We start from the raw sequence: 15,193 nt of genomic DNA, 5'->3' as shown, positions 1-15,193 counted from the left end.
CTGGAGGCCAGAATGGGAAATCAAAATGGTATTGACAGGGTTGAAACACCTTCTGGGGAAAAATGACTCTTGCCCAGAAGGGCAAATGCAAATGCCCCTGCCTTCAGCTGGGATACTGGGCTCCAGAGCAGCAGCCCTTGCTTCCCGCGGACTGTGGAAGATGGCTAGATGGGCAGCTGGATGGTACGCCAAGGGCTTAGCAAGCTGAGGCCAACAGAGATGAAGCCCACCCACTGTCAGCATAACAAACAGCAGCAGTGCAGGATGAGGGACCACAGCGTGGGGCAGGAGCTCCCATGGGAGGGTCAGCGCAAAGCCCAGGCAATCTTTGAGGGACCGGCATGCGAAAGAGAATCACCCCAATGGCATGTGTTCAAGCAGGCTGGTCGACCATGATGGTCCCTGTGCAAGACGTGGGAAGTTACCCGATGGCTCAGCACAGTGCTGGGTGGGCGCCGGCTGGCCAGGGTGGGAAGGGTGCGGAGCTGCACAGCCCCACAGGGACCGGCCAGAGTAGCGGGGCCATCCCCAGAGGAGCGGCCAACTGAGGGGAAGCTGCAGGAACAGTTTTCAAGCATGCGAGAGGTGGCTGTGTGAAGGAAGGACATAGTCTGTTCTCCGTATCCCTTAGGGACAGGACAAAGTCTTAAACTGCAGGGGGCAGATTCCAATTGGATATTAAGAAAACCCATCCCCATGGCATGATAAGACTTGGGGCTTGTCTGGGGGCACTGGGGCATCCCTGGGGATCATCAAAGGACCCCGATGGGGACAGGATCCCAAGGAGTGCCCACCACAGCAGCAGACCATCGAGGCCCCCATCCTGTTCCCCGTGCCATCAGGGAGGCGGAGCTGGGTCCCCACCTCCCCTCCTCCGGACCCAGCTGCCTGTTGCACTACGTTTATTGTCTGTAAGGCAGGGCTGGCACCTCCAAAAGGTTACTGCAGAGCTGGAGGCTGTGCACAGCCAACACTGTCCCTTGTCCGTTTGCACCTCCGGGGTGGCCCTGTCCCGCGCCGGCAGTGATGCTCACAGCCCCGCTGGCACCGCTTCAGGTCCAGAGCACGCTGAGAGCTGCAGGGCAGGCAGCTGCCGGCTCGCTGCTTCCCCTCTCGCCCCAAAGCTTGGGTATTTGTGTCCATGGGCTCAGGTGGCAGCACCCTAGCTCCTGAGAGAGCCCCTCTCCTGCCCGCTCTGCTGCACTCCGCTGCTGCTTGTCCTTGGGGGCCATCCCAGCATGTCCCCCAGCAGCATGGGGCCGTGTCGATAGTCAGTGATGTGCCAGCATGGCCAGTACACGCTGGGTGGGCAGCCAGGGAGGGGATGGCACAGTCCTGCTGCGGGGAAGGCACTCTTGGGAAGGGGCACCGGCGTCTGGCCACTCGGCCCTGGAGGGGGACGGGCAGCCCCTCGTCCCCACAGCACTGTCCCAGCAGGCTGGGGCCAGCGTTGCCCCTCTGCACGGTGCCAGCGCAGCCTCATGCCTCCTCGGCAGTGGCATCGATCCCCGCGTAGGTGAAGTTCTCGAACAGGGCCATGTTCACGTAGGCCTGTGGGGGAACCTCAGTCAGGAGCCAGTTGTGGCAGTGTCCCTATCTACTTCTCGTCCCTGCTGGCACACTCTCAGGCGCTGTGCCCTGGAGGGAGGCGATGGGGCTCCCCACACCCAAAAAGTGATGCTGGGGTTACCCCCAACCACATGATGGGGTCACACAGGTTCTGCTGCTGCTGGATGTCCCCCCCCCAACCGAGCCCAAGGGATGCTCCAGCATTTGGACAAGTCCCGCACAAGGTGGGCATCCCTCCTGCTGAGCCGTCATCACTCACCTTCCTGGCCTCCAGCATGCGGATGAGCTGCATGGAGATCTGGGCGAAGGGTGGGCGCTCGTAGGGGCGGTCGCGCCAGCACTGCCGCATCAGCTCGTACCTGGGGGCAGAGAGCCGGCGGCTCAGCGTGCACGGGGGGGAGAGGGGGCAGAAAAGCTGTTTGTGGGAGATGGGGGGAAGCACGTGGGAAACTAAAGCCCAGGAAGGGTGTTTGGGGTGTGGGACCCCAGCTTATCCCCCAGCCACAGTGCAGAGTGGAACCGGGCAGGAGCTCTGCCCACTTACACCTCGTCGTCACAGTTGCGTGGCTTCTCCATGCGGTAGCCCTGGGGCAGCTTCTCATAGAGCTCGGCACATGTCATCCCGCAGTACGGCGTACCCCCTGCGGCCAGAGACACACGGCTGGCTGCAGCAGGGATGGTCCCTGGGCTGTCCCCTCTGGGGCTGCAGGAGGACCTGCAGGGACCCGTGTGGAGGCAGGGGACACAGAAGAGCCTTACCCAAGCTGACGATCTCCCAGAGCAGGACACCGAATGACCACCTGAAAGGGCAGGAGCTGAGGCTGTGATGGAGTTCCCAGCCATGCTCTGCTGATGGGCATGGGGCAAAGCCCAGGGTGGAGCAGGCAGCCAGGTCTTGGGCTGAGCTGGCAGCTCCCCAGGATGATGCATCAGCATCACCTCCTGCCCTTGCAGCACTCAGAGCAAAAGCATCGCCACACTGACCACCCCGGAGAGGGATGGAGGTGGCCACGGCCATGCCCCAGCCCCAGTGCCCCTGCCTGCAGGACTTACACATCGCTCTTGGTGGTGTACACGCTGTAGTTCAGGGACTCGATGGCCATCCACCGAACTGGCAAGCGGCCCTGGGGAAACAGAGAATGACTGTCAGGGCAGGGGGGGATGCCCCGCAGACAGAGGGCAGCTGTGACACAGCCGGTCCCAGCATGGTGGGTTGTTCCCACTGATGGCAGGGGTCCTGCATTGGTGCAGGCCCCATGGAGACGCTTTGCTCCTGCCTCACCATCGTCTTCTTCACATAGACCTCCTCCCCTCTGGAAAGGCCAAAGTCGGCAATCTTGGAGGCCAGGTTTTCTCCCACCAGGATATTCCTGGCTGCCAGGTCCCTGTGGATGAACTGAAAGGGGCCAGCAGTCAGCAGGAGCCACATGCTCCCTGCTGCTGGCCCCAGGGGTCTTGTGCCCTGATGGGGAGTCCCCAGACCCCAGGGGAAGGATGCTCTGAGAGGCTTGCTGGGGATGTACCTGCTTCTCACTCAGGTACTGCATCCCCTTGGCCACATCTGAAGCAAACTGGAGGAGCTGCTGGGAGGTGAGGGTGGAGGCGGTGCCGTGCTCCTTGGCAAAGGCTGGGTCTGTCTCCAAGACTCGGCTTTTGCGGAGGAAGTCGAGGAGGTTTCCATAGGGAGCATACTCAATGGCGATGTACAAGTAGCCTGGGGGGCAGGAGGAGGTTGGGCTCATGGAGCTCTCCTCAGCAAAGAGGAATACACAGCCAGACAGGGGCTGTGGGGCTGGGGAGAGGGGAGAAGGGGACAGCCCTCACCCTTGTTCTCGCAGGCACCCAGCAAGTTGATGATGTTGGGGTGATGGCCCAATTTGCACAGCACCTCCAGCTCCCCGGCAAAGTCACGATGGTCGTTCTCTGAGGCAAACTCTGGAAGAAAAGAAGGGATGGACACCTCAGTCCTACAACAAGGGCCCTTCCTCTGCTCCTCCACCGATGGATCCTGCCCCTCCTCAGCACCGAGCATGGCCCAGGATGCAGCTGCATCCCCCAGCCCACCCTTCCCGCCTCCCCCCACACTCACCTTTCAGCATCTTGATGGCTGCATTCATTTTCAGGCCATCCTTTTTGATCATGGCCCTGATGACCTGCCCAAAGTTGCCCTCCCCGATCATGTCCTCAAACTTGATGTCTTCCCACTCCAGGATGGGGTAGCTGAGGGGCTCAGGCTGTGGCTTAGGCCGGCGTGTCAGGGTCAGGGTCCCCGAGTTGAACTGCAGGATGGTCTCTTCCCCCTGGCAGATGGGAACGGGTGAGGTTAGAGGCACCGGGCACCCCTCTGCCTGCACGGCAGTCCTGGCAGGGCAGGCATCATGGGCAAGGGCGGGCTCCGCACCCTCTCCGTGTGGAAGTGAGGTCTGGCTGCATCCGGACTGGAGGCTACGGAGCGTGACCTGGATCGGGCTGGGACGTGGGGAGCTGGGGATACGGTCCTGGCAGGGCAGGCGGCACTCACCGAGCCAGACTGGTATGTAAAGGTGCGGCGCCGGTGGAAAAAATTCTTCTTGATGAGGAAAAGTGCCAGAAGGGCAAAGAGGATGGTGAGGCAGGTGACGGACACGGAGCCAACGATGGCCAAGAGCAGCTGCTGGTCTATTCCCGCCTGCTCGGTGCTCTGGCTGCCCAGGCTGGGCGGCACGCTCAGCGCTCCTGCCGAAAGGAGGGATGGAGGGTCGTGGTCCACAGCCAAGCCCTGCCCAGGCTGCACGGGTGGCCAAGCACCAAGACAGCAGCCCTCTCCCAGCACCCTGCGACCCCATGAAGATACCACAACCACATCCCAAGCTCCTGGTGCCATGGTGGCACAGGGGTGATGGTGTCACTGACCGGGCCCTGCCACTGAACCTGCTGGTTTCTAGACTTCCAACCAGCTCTGGGTCCAGCCACCAGCTCCTCCCGTGCCGGCTCTGCCCTGCTCCTCTAGCCCCTCGCACACCGTGTCACCTTCTGGCCAAGGCAGAGCCACTCTGTGGGTGCCGTGCTATCACCATGCCACCCCTGCCCCATCAGGACTAGGAGGAGCAGGATTTCTGAAGACACCCACAAGTGTTTTGGGCTTGGGCTGCTGCTTCAGAGCCACTCTCTAAAGTCACATGAGCACCCCGTCACTCTTTGCTGACCCAGATGCTGAGCCCAAGCTCCTCCAGAGCCGAGTCCCCTGTCTGCTGGGACACCCTTCTCACCATCCCCCAGGGTTTTGGCTTTCACGGGCTGGCTCCATTCCCCTGGGACATGGGAGTTGGCACGGACGCGAAACTGGTAGCTGGTGCTGGCGTTGAGGCCCCCGACGATCTTGGTCGTCTCGGCGCCACTGTCGGTGTCAATCCACTGGGGCTCGCTGGTGCCCCCCACCTGCTGCAGCTCCACGATGTACTTGGTGATGCCCCCGTTGGGGTACTCGGGGACCTGCCAGGAGAGCCTGACGGCGGTGTCGGACACGGACTCTGCTGAGAGCAACCGTGGGGAGGAGGGCCCTGGGACAAGGAGAGGAGAGTGTCAGTCCCAGGATGGGGCTTCTGGCACTGCAGGACCTGAACGCTGCTGTGAGGACTGGACCCCATGGATGGCAATGGCAACCAAAGCTGTGCCAGGTTTGAGGGACCTCCAGGGACCCCTGGCCCCTGCTTGGAGGAGGTGCAGGAGGAGGTGGAGCTGCTCTCCAGGTACAAAAGTAGGGCAGGACTGTACCCCCAAATGCTCCCAGCCTCAGGGACCATCAAGGTAGATGTCTGTGTATAGCCTAGCCCTTGGGATATTTTATTTCTTCAACCCCCCCTCACACACAGTGTTCCCACCGCCTCCTCTGAGCCTTCTCCAGCCTGCCGACATCCCTAACCCCAAATCACCAAATCACACAAAGCTCTTACAAGCTCGAAGAGAAGACCTCACATCTTCCAAGCTTGTCGCCCACTAGCCGTCCCAACATGTGCCAGGCAGTGCTGAGCCTCACCGAAGCCCTCATGCACTCCTTCCCCCTTGGCTGCCAGAAAGGTTGGTCCGGCTGATGCTCCACCTCTCCATGGTCTCCCACCCACGTGGAGGGCTGCGTGCATGTGTGCATGTGCCCACAGGAGGGACTTCAGGTCTCCCCAAGCCCTAGTGACCATCCAGCAAAATTACCAGGCAGCGGGGTTAAAGTGAACCAAAGGGAAATAATTTTTTCACACAAAGTATAATTATACCGAGGAACTTGTTGCTACAGGCTGCAAGTATAGACAGGTCCATCAGGGCTTGGGCAAGGATGCAGAGGACAGATCTGTTTGCGAGCATCACTTGTGATGGCCTGAATGTCATGTTCAGCTTAGAATGTTTCTCAGCTGCTTGGTGCTGGAGGCTGCAGGGTCTAGCAGGGAAAGGAGGACCCATTTTCCCCCAAGCAGCTGTTCATGCTCTATCAGAGATGGGATACAGGACTTGGGGATGGTCGCCGTTACAATTATAACTGATTTATCATTGTAATTCCCTGTAATAATTCCCTGTGTTCTGCTGGACCCACCTTTGCTGTTGATCATGACCTTGTAGAGGTCGGAGGGGGGCCCCAGGCTGGCACAGTGGTACACCAGCACCTCCAGCCCGTACTCCTTGTTGAACTCCAGGTCCCCAATGCGGGCAGAGAGCACAGAGATGGATGTGATATTTTTCTCACAGACCAGCCGCCTTGCGGAGTCAAAGAGGTGGACGATGAAGCCGTGTGCTGGCTCGTGGTTACTTGGCAATTTCCAGTTGACGTGAAGGGTGTTTTTCTCCTCTATGGACCAACCTTCGATCACAGGCTTGACTGTGGGCTCTGTGAACAAAAAGGCAGCAAAACCTCACAGCGCATCAGCCCTGGGGTTTTGCAGACCTGGCGCCATGCAGCGTTAGGGGTAGGGTCAGCGTTAGGGTCAGGGTGAGGGAGATGGAGGCTCACCAAGGCACTCGGTCACCATGACAGCCTCAGGCCCCTTGCTGCCCTCCCCACCATCCCCTGGACGGCTCAGCTGCACCTTGACGATGTAGGCGGTCACCGGCCGGAGGTTCATGAGCGTGATGTTCTCGCTGTTGTCGACTGTTGGCCAAGAGGACATGTCAAAGCCATGCCCATGACCCACAATCTGCCTGGCCACTGGCATCCTCCTCGGCATTACCACTGGGCCCCCGGGATGGAGACCTCTGCCCAACCCAGACACCCACTGGCTGGGACAGCCATCCCCTCCTGCCCAGGTCCTACCTGTGCCCTCTGCCCCCTGGCAGACACTTACCCACAATGGATGACCATGCTGAGGTGTCATCCTTGGGCTTGTAGAGCAGCTTGATGGAGATGATGGGTCCATCACCAGAGAAGCAGTCCACGGGCGACACCACGAGCTGGCGGCTTTGCTTGGCCAGCAGCCGGGGGGGGCTCAGGGGTGCTGGTGGCACTTAGAGGGGGGAAGAGGGAATGACACCAGTGGGACTGGGAGCAACGAGGAGCAGAGTGTGGGTACATCCACCACCTCTTGGCTCCTTCCAGCTTTGTCAGGGAAGTCTTTTATCACCACCCAAACCTGTCTGCTGGCACTGCAGCACACGATGGGTGGCACCCAGTCCAGTGCAGGGCGTTTGGCATTGCCACACCATGCTGTCAGCCTCCCCCAGCAACCCCAGCTTGTCCTGTTCATGCCACCACCCTTTCCTCACCTCGGATATTGACCTTGACTTTCCGGCTGTCCTGGCCCCCAGTCGTAGAGACCCGGCACTCCCAGAGCCCTGTGTCTGCCTTCGTCAGGCGCTGCACCTGAAACTCGCAGGTGATCTGCCCTGGCTCGATAATGGCTTTGATAAGCTGTGGGCACAGAGGGTGCCATCAGCCCCCTGGCTCAGCTGCCTATCTCCCCACACCGGCCTGAAGCTGCCCAGCAGCCTGGCAGAGAGACAAGTGCTTTTGAGGGAGCCAGCAACACAGGGATGGTAGTGGGGCAAGGGCACAGGGGCAGTACCTTGAGCACAGTCCCGTCAGCCTTGCGCAGCTCCACACTGTCGCTGGCGGGCAGTGGGTTGCCGGTAGCCACGCAGCTGACTATGGGCTCTGAGCCCAGGTTGAACTCCAGCTCCGAGGCCAGTTGGATGATCTGGGGGAACCGGTCTGGCCCACAGAAATCGGCATTAGGGCTGGCCCCGCTCCTCCCCAGGCACAAGAGGGGCTGGCACCTTTCCCTGGTCCCGGCTGCAGCCAGACCCTGGTTCCAGGGGGCCAGTGCCAGATGCTGCAGTCCAGCCCTGATCCCCACCCGACGTGCCGGGCTCAGCAATGCTCTTGGCATGGCTAATCCTGGGGCGCCAGACTAGATGGTCCCCTTGGAGCGCCCCGGTTTCCATAGGGTTGGGGGCTATTTCTGCAGGCAAGGGGGACTGTTGAGCCAGCTGGCGAGGCCAGTAGATGACCCCCCAGTCACTGGTGAGGAAGAAGCCAGAGCCCGCCTAAGGGTGGGGGACAGAAACCCACCGCAGCCCCACACCAGCCTCACCTGACTTCTCACAGTGCTGCCCATGCCAGCCCGCTGGACAGACACAGCCGCTGAAGCGGTTACAGCTGCCTCCATTTCGGCAGGCGCACCCCAGGGCGCAGTCGGGGCCATAGTATCCTGGGGGACAGGCTGCAGGAAGAGGAGAGCTCACTGCTACCCCCGGCCGTGGTGCAGGACCACAGAGGCAGAGAGCGTGGGCAGCTGGTGCAGTCAGCGGCACTGCTCAACCCATGCCGACTCTCAGGCTGAGAGAAGCTTGCACAGGTGCTGCTGCTGCTGAAGAGCAGAGCTGGGCCCTGGAGGGAGCCCAGGCTGGATGGGGAAGCTGATGGACGCCCAAGTCGCCATACCTTGGCTGCAGCGGGAGCCAGTCCAGCCCGAGGCGCAGGAGCAGCCGTAGGGGTCCGGCAGGCAGAAGCTCAGCCCCCTGCAGCCCTGGGCTCTCTGGCACGTCTCCTGGCAGTTGCGGCCAAACTGGCCTTCCCGGCAGGCTGGGAAAAAAAGCATGGTCTGCCCTCACCTGCCGTTCACCCATGCACTGTTTGTGCACAGCATGGTGCCGGCTCCGGTGCCCCAAACCCTGTATTACCACCCCGAGCAGGCACAGGAGCCGTGTCCTGCTGAGAGGGTGGATGGTCCAGCCCTGCTCCAGAAACAGGGGGCACTGCGGGTGGGGAGGCACTGGGGATGCACGTGGAGTTTCTGGCCACAGTGCCCGGGGCTGGGAGTGCAGCGAGGCCCCCATGCATGCCCTGGGCACAGCTCCCGCTGCTGGGCAGCCTGGCACCTACCTCGCTCGCAGCGGGTGCCCATGAACCCGGGAGGGCAGACACATTCGCCAACATGGTCGTGGCAGACGCCGCCATTCAGACAGTCAGGACAGTCCTTCTCACAGGACGGTCCCCATTTCTTTGCAGGGCAGGCTGCGGAGAGAGCGGAGGGGGCGCAGGGTGGCACCAGGCCGGAGGGCAGGGTACGGCCACCTGTCCCCGCGTCCCGGGGAGCCAGGGCCCCTCTCACCTCTCACGATCAGGCGGTAGAAGGCACTCCACAGAGGGCTGTCCCCCATGAATGTGGCACTGTAGACGCCATTTTCGCTCACGCTGACATTGGGGAGTGTCAGGGTGACAAGGTCACCCCGCACCTCGCTCCGGTCCGTGGTCTGGTAGTAGGTGCCTGCAAGGGGGCAGAAGGTGACCCGGGGTCCGCCCATGCCCCCGGGGCCGGCGCCAGGCACCAGCTGGGAGCAGCCCCAGCCCCATGCCTGCTTTTGGGGCCACTTGCCATTTCTTTTCCACATAACGTCCGTCTCCTTCCTCTTGAGGACCCTGGCAGAGAAGGTGGCCGGCTCGGCGATGTTCACAGACTGTGTGGCCTTCACTGGGAAGAGGTGGGCTGCGGAGGAGGAGGAGGAGCAGGCTGAGCAGCGGTCGCCCCCCAGGGCACTCACACCAAAGGGCAGCGCTGGCACCCCCAGACCAGCCACCCCAAAACATGACCCTGGCACAGCCCAGCACCCACCACATGTTGCTGCTGGGACATCGTGACACACCTCCCCGTCCACCCCGTGTGGGAGCTGGGACTCCCTCAAGCCTCTGCAGGGACAGGCGCTCCCTTCCCAGCTCCTTCTGCCCCCACCGGCAGACACCAAGTAGTGGGATGGGGCACCCTGTCCTCTGGCCAGCCCACCAGCCCCAGCCGGGCGCGGGATGCCGGTGGCAGCAGCCTGGGGAGGTGACAGCTGGGACAAATCCGCACGGTGCGCCCTGCCTGCTGCTGGCTCAGGAGGCGCAGAGTGGCTGCAGGCAGTGACAGCAGGGGCAGGCGAGGGGCGGCGAGGGGAAGCAGGCGTGCGGAGGGCTGCATGCCAGCCCATGGGACCATTGGCCCTGTCATGTCTGTTTTCCTGATTTCCCAGGTGTTGGGACATGCAGCAGCAATGAACGCTCAGAGTATTAATATGAGTCAGCCAGAGCCCAGCTTTGAGCACAGACGGGACTATAAATATGTTAAGGCCTGGGAAACCAAGCCCTGGGCGTGCCAGGACAGACAAAAGAGGGCACAGGCAGGTGCCAACTCTTGGAGCCTGCCAGCATACTAGCTTCATACACTAAAAGCAGCCACGCTGGGTTGGAACTAAGGCACATCCAGCGCCGAGTCCTGCCCCGGCGAGGCCAGGAGGAAGCGGCACATGCCGCAGACACCCGTGGAAAAGCACCGCAGGTCATGTGTCCTGGTAATTCCCCAGAATCCCCTCCCCACCTTCCCCTCTAGCTGGGATCTTTCTACCACGGACTTTGCAGTCCCTCCTAAAGGGCACACAGATGTGGCCCCTGTCCTGTCTCACTCCATCTCACTCACTGGAGTGAGGGCCCAACATGTCCCCCAGGGATCCCCAAACACAGTGCTTTGTGTTTACCTACACTGAATTTTATCTGTCGCTCCATCACCACCCAGCAGTTTCTGCAGCCCCCCCCCGAGCTCATCCATCCCCGCATCTCTCTGGGCCGCTCAGGGATAGCAGCAGGCACGGCCGCTTGTTCAGCTGTCTGTAACCACAACCGGTGGCACAGGTCCCCACAGAGACCCTGTGCCATGCCGGTGTGGACTTCCCCACGTGACAAGAATCATAAATTAACTCCTATTCTTGCTCCCTTTCTTTTAGCCAGTTATTGACCCAGGCAAAGACCTCCCCTGCCATCCTCTGGGTGCAGAATTGCTCCCAAAGAGCCTTTGAAAGGGAATTTTTCACAATTTTTTCCAGGAACCCAAGCAGACAGTGTCAACCGAGTCCTCAGAGACCCTCCCACTGCAAACTCACGCTGCTTCTTTCTCAGGGAGAACATAACCACCAATTCTCCTCTTCATTACGGTTTCTACTAATTTGCCTGGTTCTGATTTGGGTTTACAGTAACTGTTACTGTTACTGTAACTTCCTATCCAGAAAGCTTTCAGGAAAGGCTGGCGTCCCATGAGCAGCCTTGCCGCCCACTTTCCACTCATGCCCCCCAGGCAGCAGCAGAGACCTGCTCACGGCAAGCCTGGCTTGGTATCGCCGCACTGCTCCACTTGGCTATTTATCGCCTGTGTCTTGCTATCAGTGCCGGCATTTTAGACAGATCCCCCAGCAAGTTTCCCCAACTTCTTTGTCATGCACATGGATGCAAAAATAAAAGAATTTTGGTTTTCTGCAATTGTTTTTCTGGGTGTCTTTCTGCTCTGGATATTGTAAAAAATAGTTTATTGCCAGATTTTAAACCCTTCTGAAATTGCTCCTCAGGATCTCTTTGGTCTGCTTTACTTTGTTTTTACAGCAAAACTTCCAAAGTTTATCGTCCTTCCTATGGTTGTCTTCATGCATGACCTTTTGGGAGATGCCAACTTTCCTCTAACAGCATTCTCCACCCACTGCTTTTTCACCCTGGCCTGCTTTGGTGCACTCTTGGGCTTAACAGGAGAGATGATATGCGTCAAGCCTCCCTGGTGGGTTCTGTACACAGCCCTCCCTCCCCATGCAAAGATGTAATTTTTTTGCTTACTTCTTCCTTTATTTTTTTACTTCTTCTCTAAATTAAACAGAGCAACAGCAGTTTGTTTGGCGCTTGGAGAAGAGCCACTTTTTTGGCACTTGTAACTCCTACATGGGCTTGGACCCAGACACCAATGAGCTCCTCCACAGCACTATTTTGGCCTGGCTATGTCAACCCAGAAGCAGGGGGCTGGCTGGCAGCCCCGCTACCATGGGACACCCCGTCATGCTGATGGAGCCCCAGAGCTGTCACCTCCTTCCATGACTTATATACAGGGACATCTGGGGGTGCAGAGCCCCCTCTGTGCTCCTCACCCCCGCCGCCGGCTGTGCCCTCCACACTGACTCCCGGTGCCTCTGCCTCTCTCCCTCGGCACCTCTGTGCTGCTCTGCTTGCCCAGACTGGCTGGCTCCGTTTCCGATAGGACCACTGCCATTTTCGGGTTGAGCCTCTGACCAAGGACACCGGCTGGTCCCTGCTCCTTGGGGGATGCTTGAACCTCACCAGCAGCCTCTGTTCCCCAGCTTGGAGATAGTAGAGCTGCTTGCTAAAGCTGTGTTTTAACACAGGCAGGGAAACTTTTACCCGCCCCCCCCGCCCCATTCGCAGCAAAAGGTCAACAGGTTTAGCCAAAACTTTCTAAAAAAGAGCTAGAAAGCATTGTGAGGAAAACACCTATCACAGAAAATTTCAGTCCTAATAGTTTTGCAAAGTCTCAAGCATGGGGGGAGCGGAGGTCGGGGGGGCAGTGTGGGACAGTGCTGCCCCGGGTGGTATCCCTGCCACTGGCCAGCCCGGGGAGGCCCTTTCGGCTTATGTGGCCCCAAATGGGAGTAGGAGACAAGAGCCCAACGCTGCCCTTGGCTGTGGTGTGCCCCAGCAGTGCCTCTCGGCAAGACCCCACCGCCGGAGCGGCGACGTCCTGCTGCGGCATGGTGCTTGCCAAGTGCCCGGGGAGGCTGCTGGAGATGAGTCCCGGCACTACCTCCTCCCCAGGAGCCTGTGGCAGGGGCATGAGGCTGGCATGGCTCCTGTGGGCTGCCCCCCATCCTGGTTAATGATTTCCAGACCCCACCGCCTCCTCCAAGGGCACCCGACTTCCTCCTGGACCTTGCCCTGCTCCCAGGCACCGTTCCCAGCCCAGCCGGCTGCCCACACTGCTGCCCATCCCCGCACACCTCCATGGGTCTCAGCGACGCTCCTCCAGCTGAACATCCCTCCCCTCTCCACCCCACCGGTGCTGGCGGACCCCAAACCTAGCCCGTGGGTCAACGCCGTCCCCCCACCATGCCGGGTGGCGCTGGGATTGCGAAGCACAGGGCAGGTAGCTCCCATATGGACCCAGCTGGCAGGCGGGGGGCTGCCCGCCGCCCCCCCCAGCTGCTCACCGTTGTGGCTGTTGTGCACGTAGACCACCTGGGCCTGCTCGGTCGGGGTGCGGCCCAGGCAGTAGAGGATCCCCACCAGGTCAGCCATGGAGAAGCCCCTGGCCTGGACATGGTTGCTGCGGTTGCGGTAGTTTTGGAAGCCCGTCTTGGGGTGTGTCATCACGATCTTGTTCTCCCGCTCGATCTGCAGATAGCTCACGTCGCGCTCCCCCATGACACAGGAGAGGAAGAAGTCGGAGTGGGACAGGCTCTGCACGTTGGCGATCAGGGTGATGTCCAGGATGGCCCCTGGGGTGGGGGAGCACGAGGGCATGTCACGGCTGGGCAAGGGCACGGCCATTCCAGCCCTGCCTTGGGGTCACACTCTGTCACCCAGATGTCACCCCCTTTCCAGGACATTTTTGCCACCCTCAGCCCAGAAGGCGCAGCCAGGGCACAGCCAGGTTGGGTGCAAACCCATCTGGATGACACGGTGGGCATTTCCACTCTCCTTTTGGAGATTACCAGGGGCTCAGCCCCCCGTCACGAGCCAAGTGTGCAGCAGGACGAGGGTGTCGGGGCCCCTCTCCTCCCGCAAGTTGCCTGTGCCCCAGCCCCTTGCTGGGGAGAGGCAGGCAGGGGATGGCACTGCTGGCCTCTGAGGTCTCCAAATGGCTGATCACAAAGGGATGTTTTCTCCCTCTAAACCCGGCTCCAATGGCGCCACTGAGCTCCCACAGCTGCCTACTGCCACCAAGCCTCCCTGGGGCAGGGGCTGCTCCCTGGGGCAGAGGGAAAGGGGTGATTTACCTGCCAGCCGTGGGAGGAGAAGCAGAAGATAAACCTGGAGTCCCATGTCCTTGGAGCGTGTCCTGAATCTGGCAGAGGTCAGAAAATCCCCAGCATGTCCCAGTCACGGGGGTCAGACCTGGAGGCTGCAGCTGCCTAGAGGCTCCACATGAGCAGCAGCTCAGGACCCCTGCTCCCTGCCCTTGCCCCCCATCTTGCCTCCGCCCTGCTGCTCAGCATCCACGGCAGCCAGGACCACCTCCTCTGGCGCATAGCCTGGGCACGGCGAGGAAGATGTCCCCGTCCACGCTTGCTCGGTGGCCACCCGGCCGCTCAGGAGGGGAACTTGATGGCGAAGGGGCCACTGAGGTCCCCTGCCCGGCGGCAGCTCTCCCGGGGAACAGGCGCCCACCCTTCCAGGACTAGGGCTGCGTGCTCAGGGCTCCCCGAGCCACGCTGAGCCCCCAGGCCAGCCGGGAGGTGTCCCAACCCCCCCTCCTCGCCCACCGTGCAGAGGGTCTCATGCCCCAGCCCGCCCGGGTGGCAGCATTCCTGTCCCCTCCGTGCAGCCCCGTGGCTGACGGCTGTGGGAAGGGCTCTCTGGAGCAGGGAAAGGAAAGGGGCCAAGGGGCCGTGGCTGGCGGTGGCGGCGGAGCTGAATCCTGTTTCCCATGCGGCGTTTCCTGCTCTCCACCCATTGTTCGGAGACGGCCCTGACTCCAGGAGCCGGCGGGAGCTGCCCTGTGCAGGCTTTCCCCCGGCAAGCAGTATGTGGCAAAGCCGAGGCTGTACACACCTCGTGACACCTTGGCCTCCTGCCGCCACGAGCCGGAGTGCCGAGACACAGCCCCACCTGGGCTCCACGTTGTGCCGGGGCCTGACTCACACCTGCAGCGGCCTGTTGCAGGGCCACTGTCAGGGTTGAAAGGGGCTGAGCAGGAGTGCAGGCAGGGTGCCAAAAAGCCAGCCCGCCCGCATGGGAGGGCGGCCACTGCCAGGGGAGAAAAACCCGCCATGTTGCAGTAAACATGTCTGGGAGGAAGTGGAAAGCAGCAGACAGCCTGGCTTCCCCCAAGTGCTTTCCCATGCGCAGTGCCGGCACAGGCACTGGCACAGGCATGGCACGGCATGGCCCTGCTGCCCCCCCAGCCCCAGGGCGTCCCACACCCAGCCTTCCTGCGAGGCTGCCCCAGCCTTCCGTGTGCTCTGGGGTCTTTACCTTGCAAACAAAAGGTATTCCCCAGGAAATCACCATAAGCTTCACCCACCAAAACTTACGCTACTTCACAAATCGAACTGTTCCCACGTGAAAGCCAGGGCTGCTGGAGAGCGAGCCTCATGTTTTGGTGCGTCCCGAGCCCATGCTGTATCCGGCCAAAAATCTAAA

The 15,193-nt window shown here is 60.9% G+C and overlaps 1 protein-coding gene across 2 annotated transcripts; it reads right to left on the bottom strand.

Moving 5' to 3' along the window:
* Window positions 1-13: 13 nt before the first annotated feature.
* Window positions 14-14,613, bottom strand: TIE1 (tyrosine kinase with immunoglobulin like and EGF like domains 1). 2 transcript variants are annotated; one of them, XM_052801881.1, is made up of 24 exons: window positions 14,314-14,613; window positions 13,828-13,895; window positions 13,039-13,326; window positions 9,405-9,515; window positions 9,141-9,296; window positions 8,912-9,043; window positions 8,471-8,611; window positions 8,121-8,249; window positions 7,593-7,738; window positions 7,294-7,438; window positions 6,876-7,034; window positions 6,545-6,682; window positions 6,131-6,421; window positions 4,818-5,108; window positions 3,971-4,284; window positions 3,659-3,869; window positions 3,394-3,504; window positions 3,093-3,283; window positions 2,852-2,965; window positions 2,623-2,693; window positions 2,329-2,369; window positions 2,114-2,210; window positions 1,829-1,928; window positions 14-1,551 (listed from the first exon to the last, which is right to left on the bottom strand). In XM_052801881.1, the coding sequence occupies exons 1-24, from the start codon at window positions 14,502-14,504 to the stop codon at window positions 1,480-1,482; spliced, it is 3,708 nt and encodes a 1,235-aa protein (XP_052657841.1). In that variant the 5' UTR covers window positions 14,505-14,613; the 3' UTR covers window positions 14-1,479. The 2 variants fall into 2 exon arrangements, with proteins under 2 accessions (XP_052657841.1, XP_052657842.1); XM_052801882.1 differs by having other exon boundaries at window positions 13,828-14,414.
* Between the last annotated feature and the right edge of the window lie 580 nt (window positions 14,614-15,193).

Source organism: Harpia harpyja, chromosome 11, assembly GCF_026419915.1.
Source record: "Harpia harpyja isolate bHarHar1 chromosome 11, bHarHar1 primary haplotype, whole genome shotgun sequence".
Taxonomy (NCBI): Eukaryota; Metazoa; Chordata; class Aves; order Accipitriformes; family Accipitridae; genus Harpia; species Harpia harpyja.
This window is presented reverse-complemented; position numbering and strand designations above follow the sequence as displayed.

What these genes read in the sequence shown, in the direction of transcription:
- TIE1 (XM_052801881.1), bottom strand. Translation starts at nt 14,504, where the DNA reads ATGGGTGGAGAGCAGGAAACGCCGCATGGGAAACAGGATTCAGCTCCG. An exon ending in CGTGCACAACAGCCACAACG is followed by an intron (nt 9,516 to 13,038) that starts GTGAGCAGCTGG and finishes CCTCCTCCGCAG; the next exon opens with CCCACCTCTTCCCAGTGAAG. An exon ending in AGTCAAGGTCAATATCCGAG is followed by an intron (nt 7,035 to 7,293) that starts GTGAGGAAAGGG and finishes CCCCCCTCTAAG; the next exon opens with TGCCACCAGCACCCCTGAGC.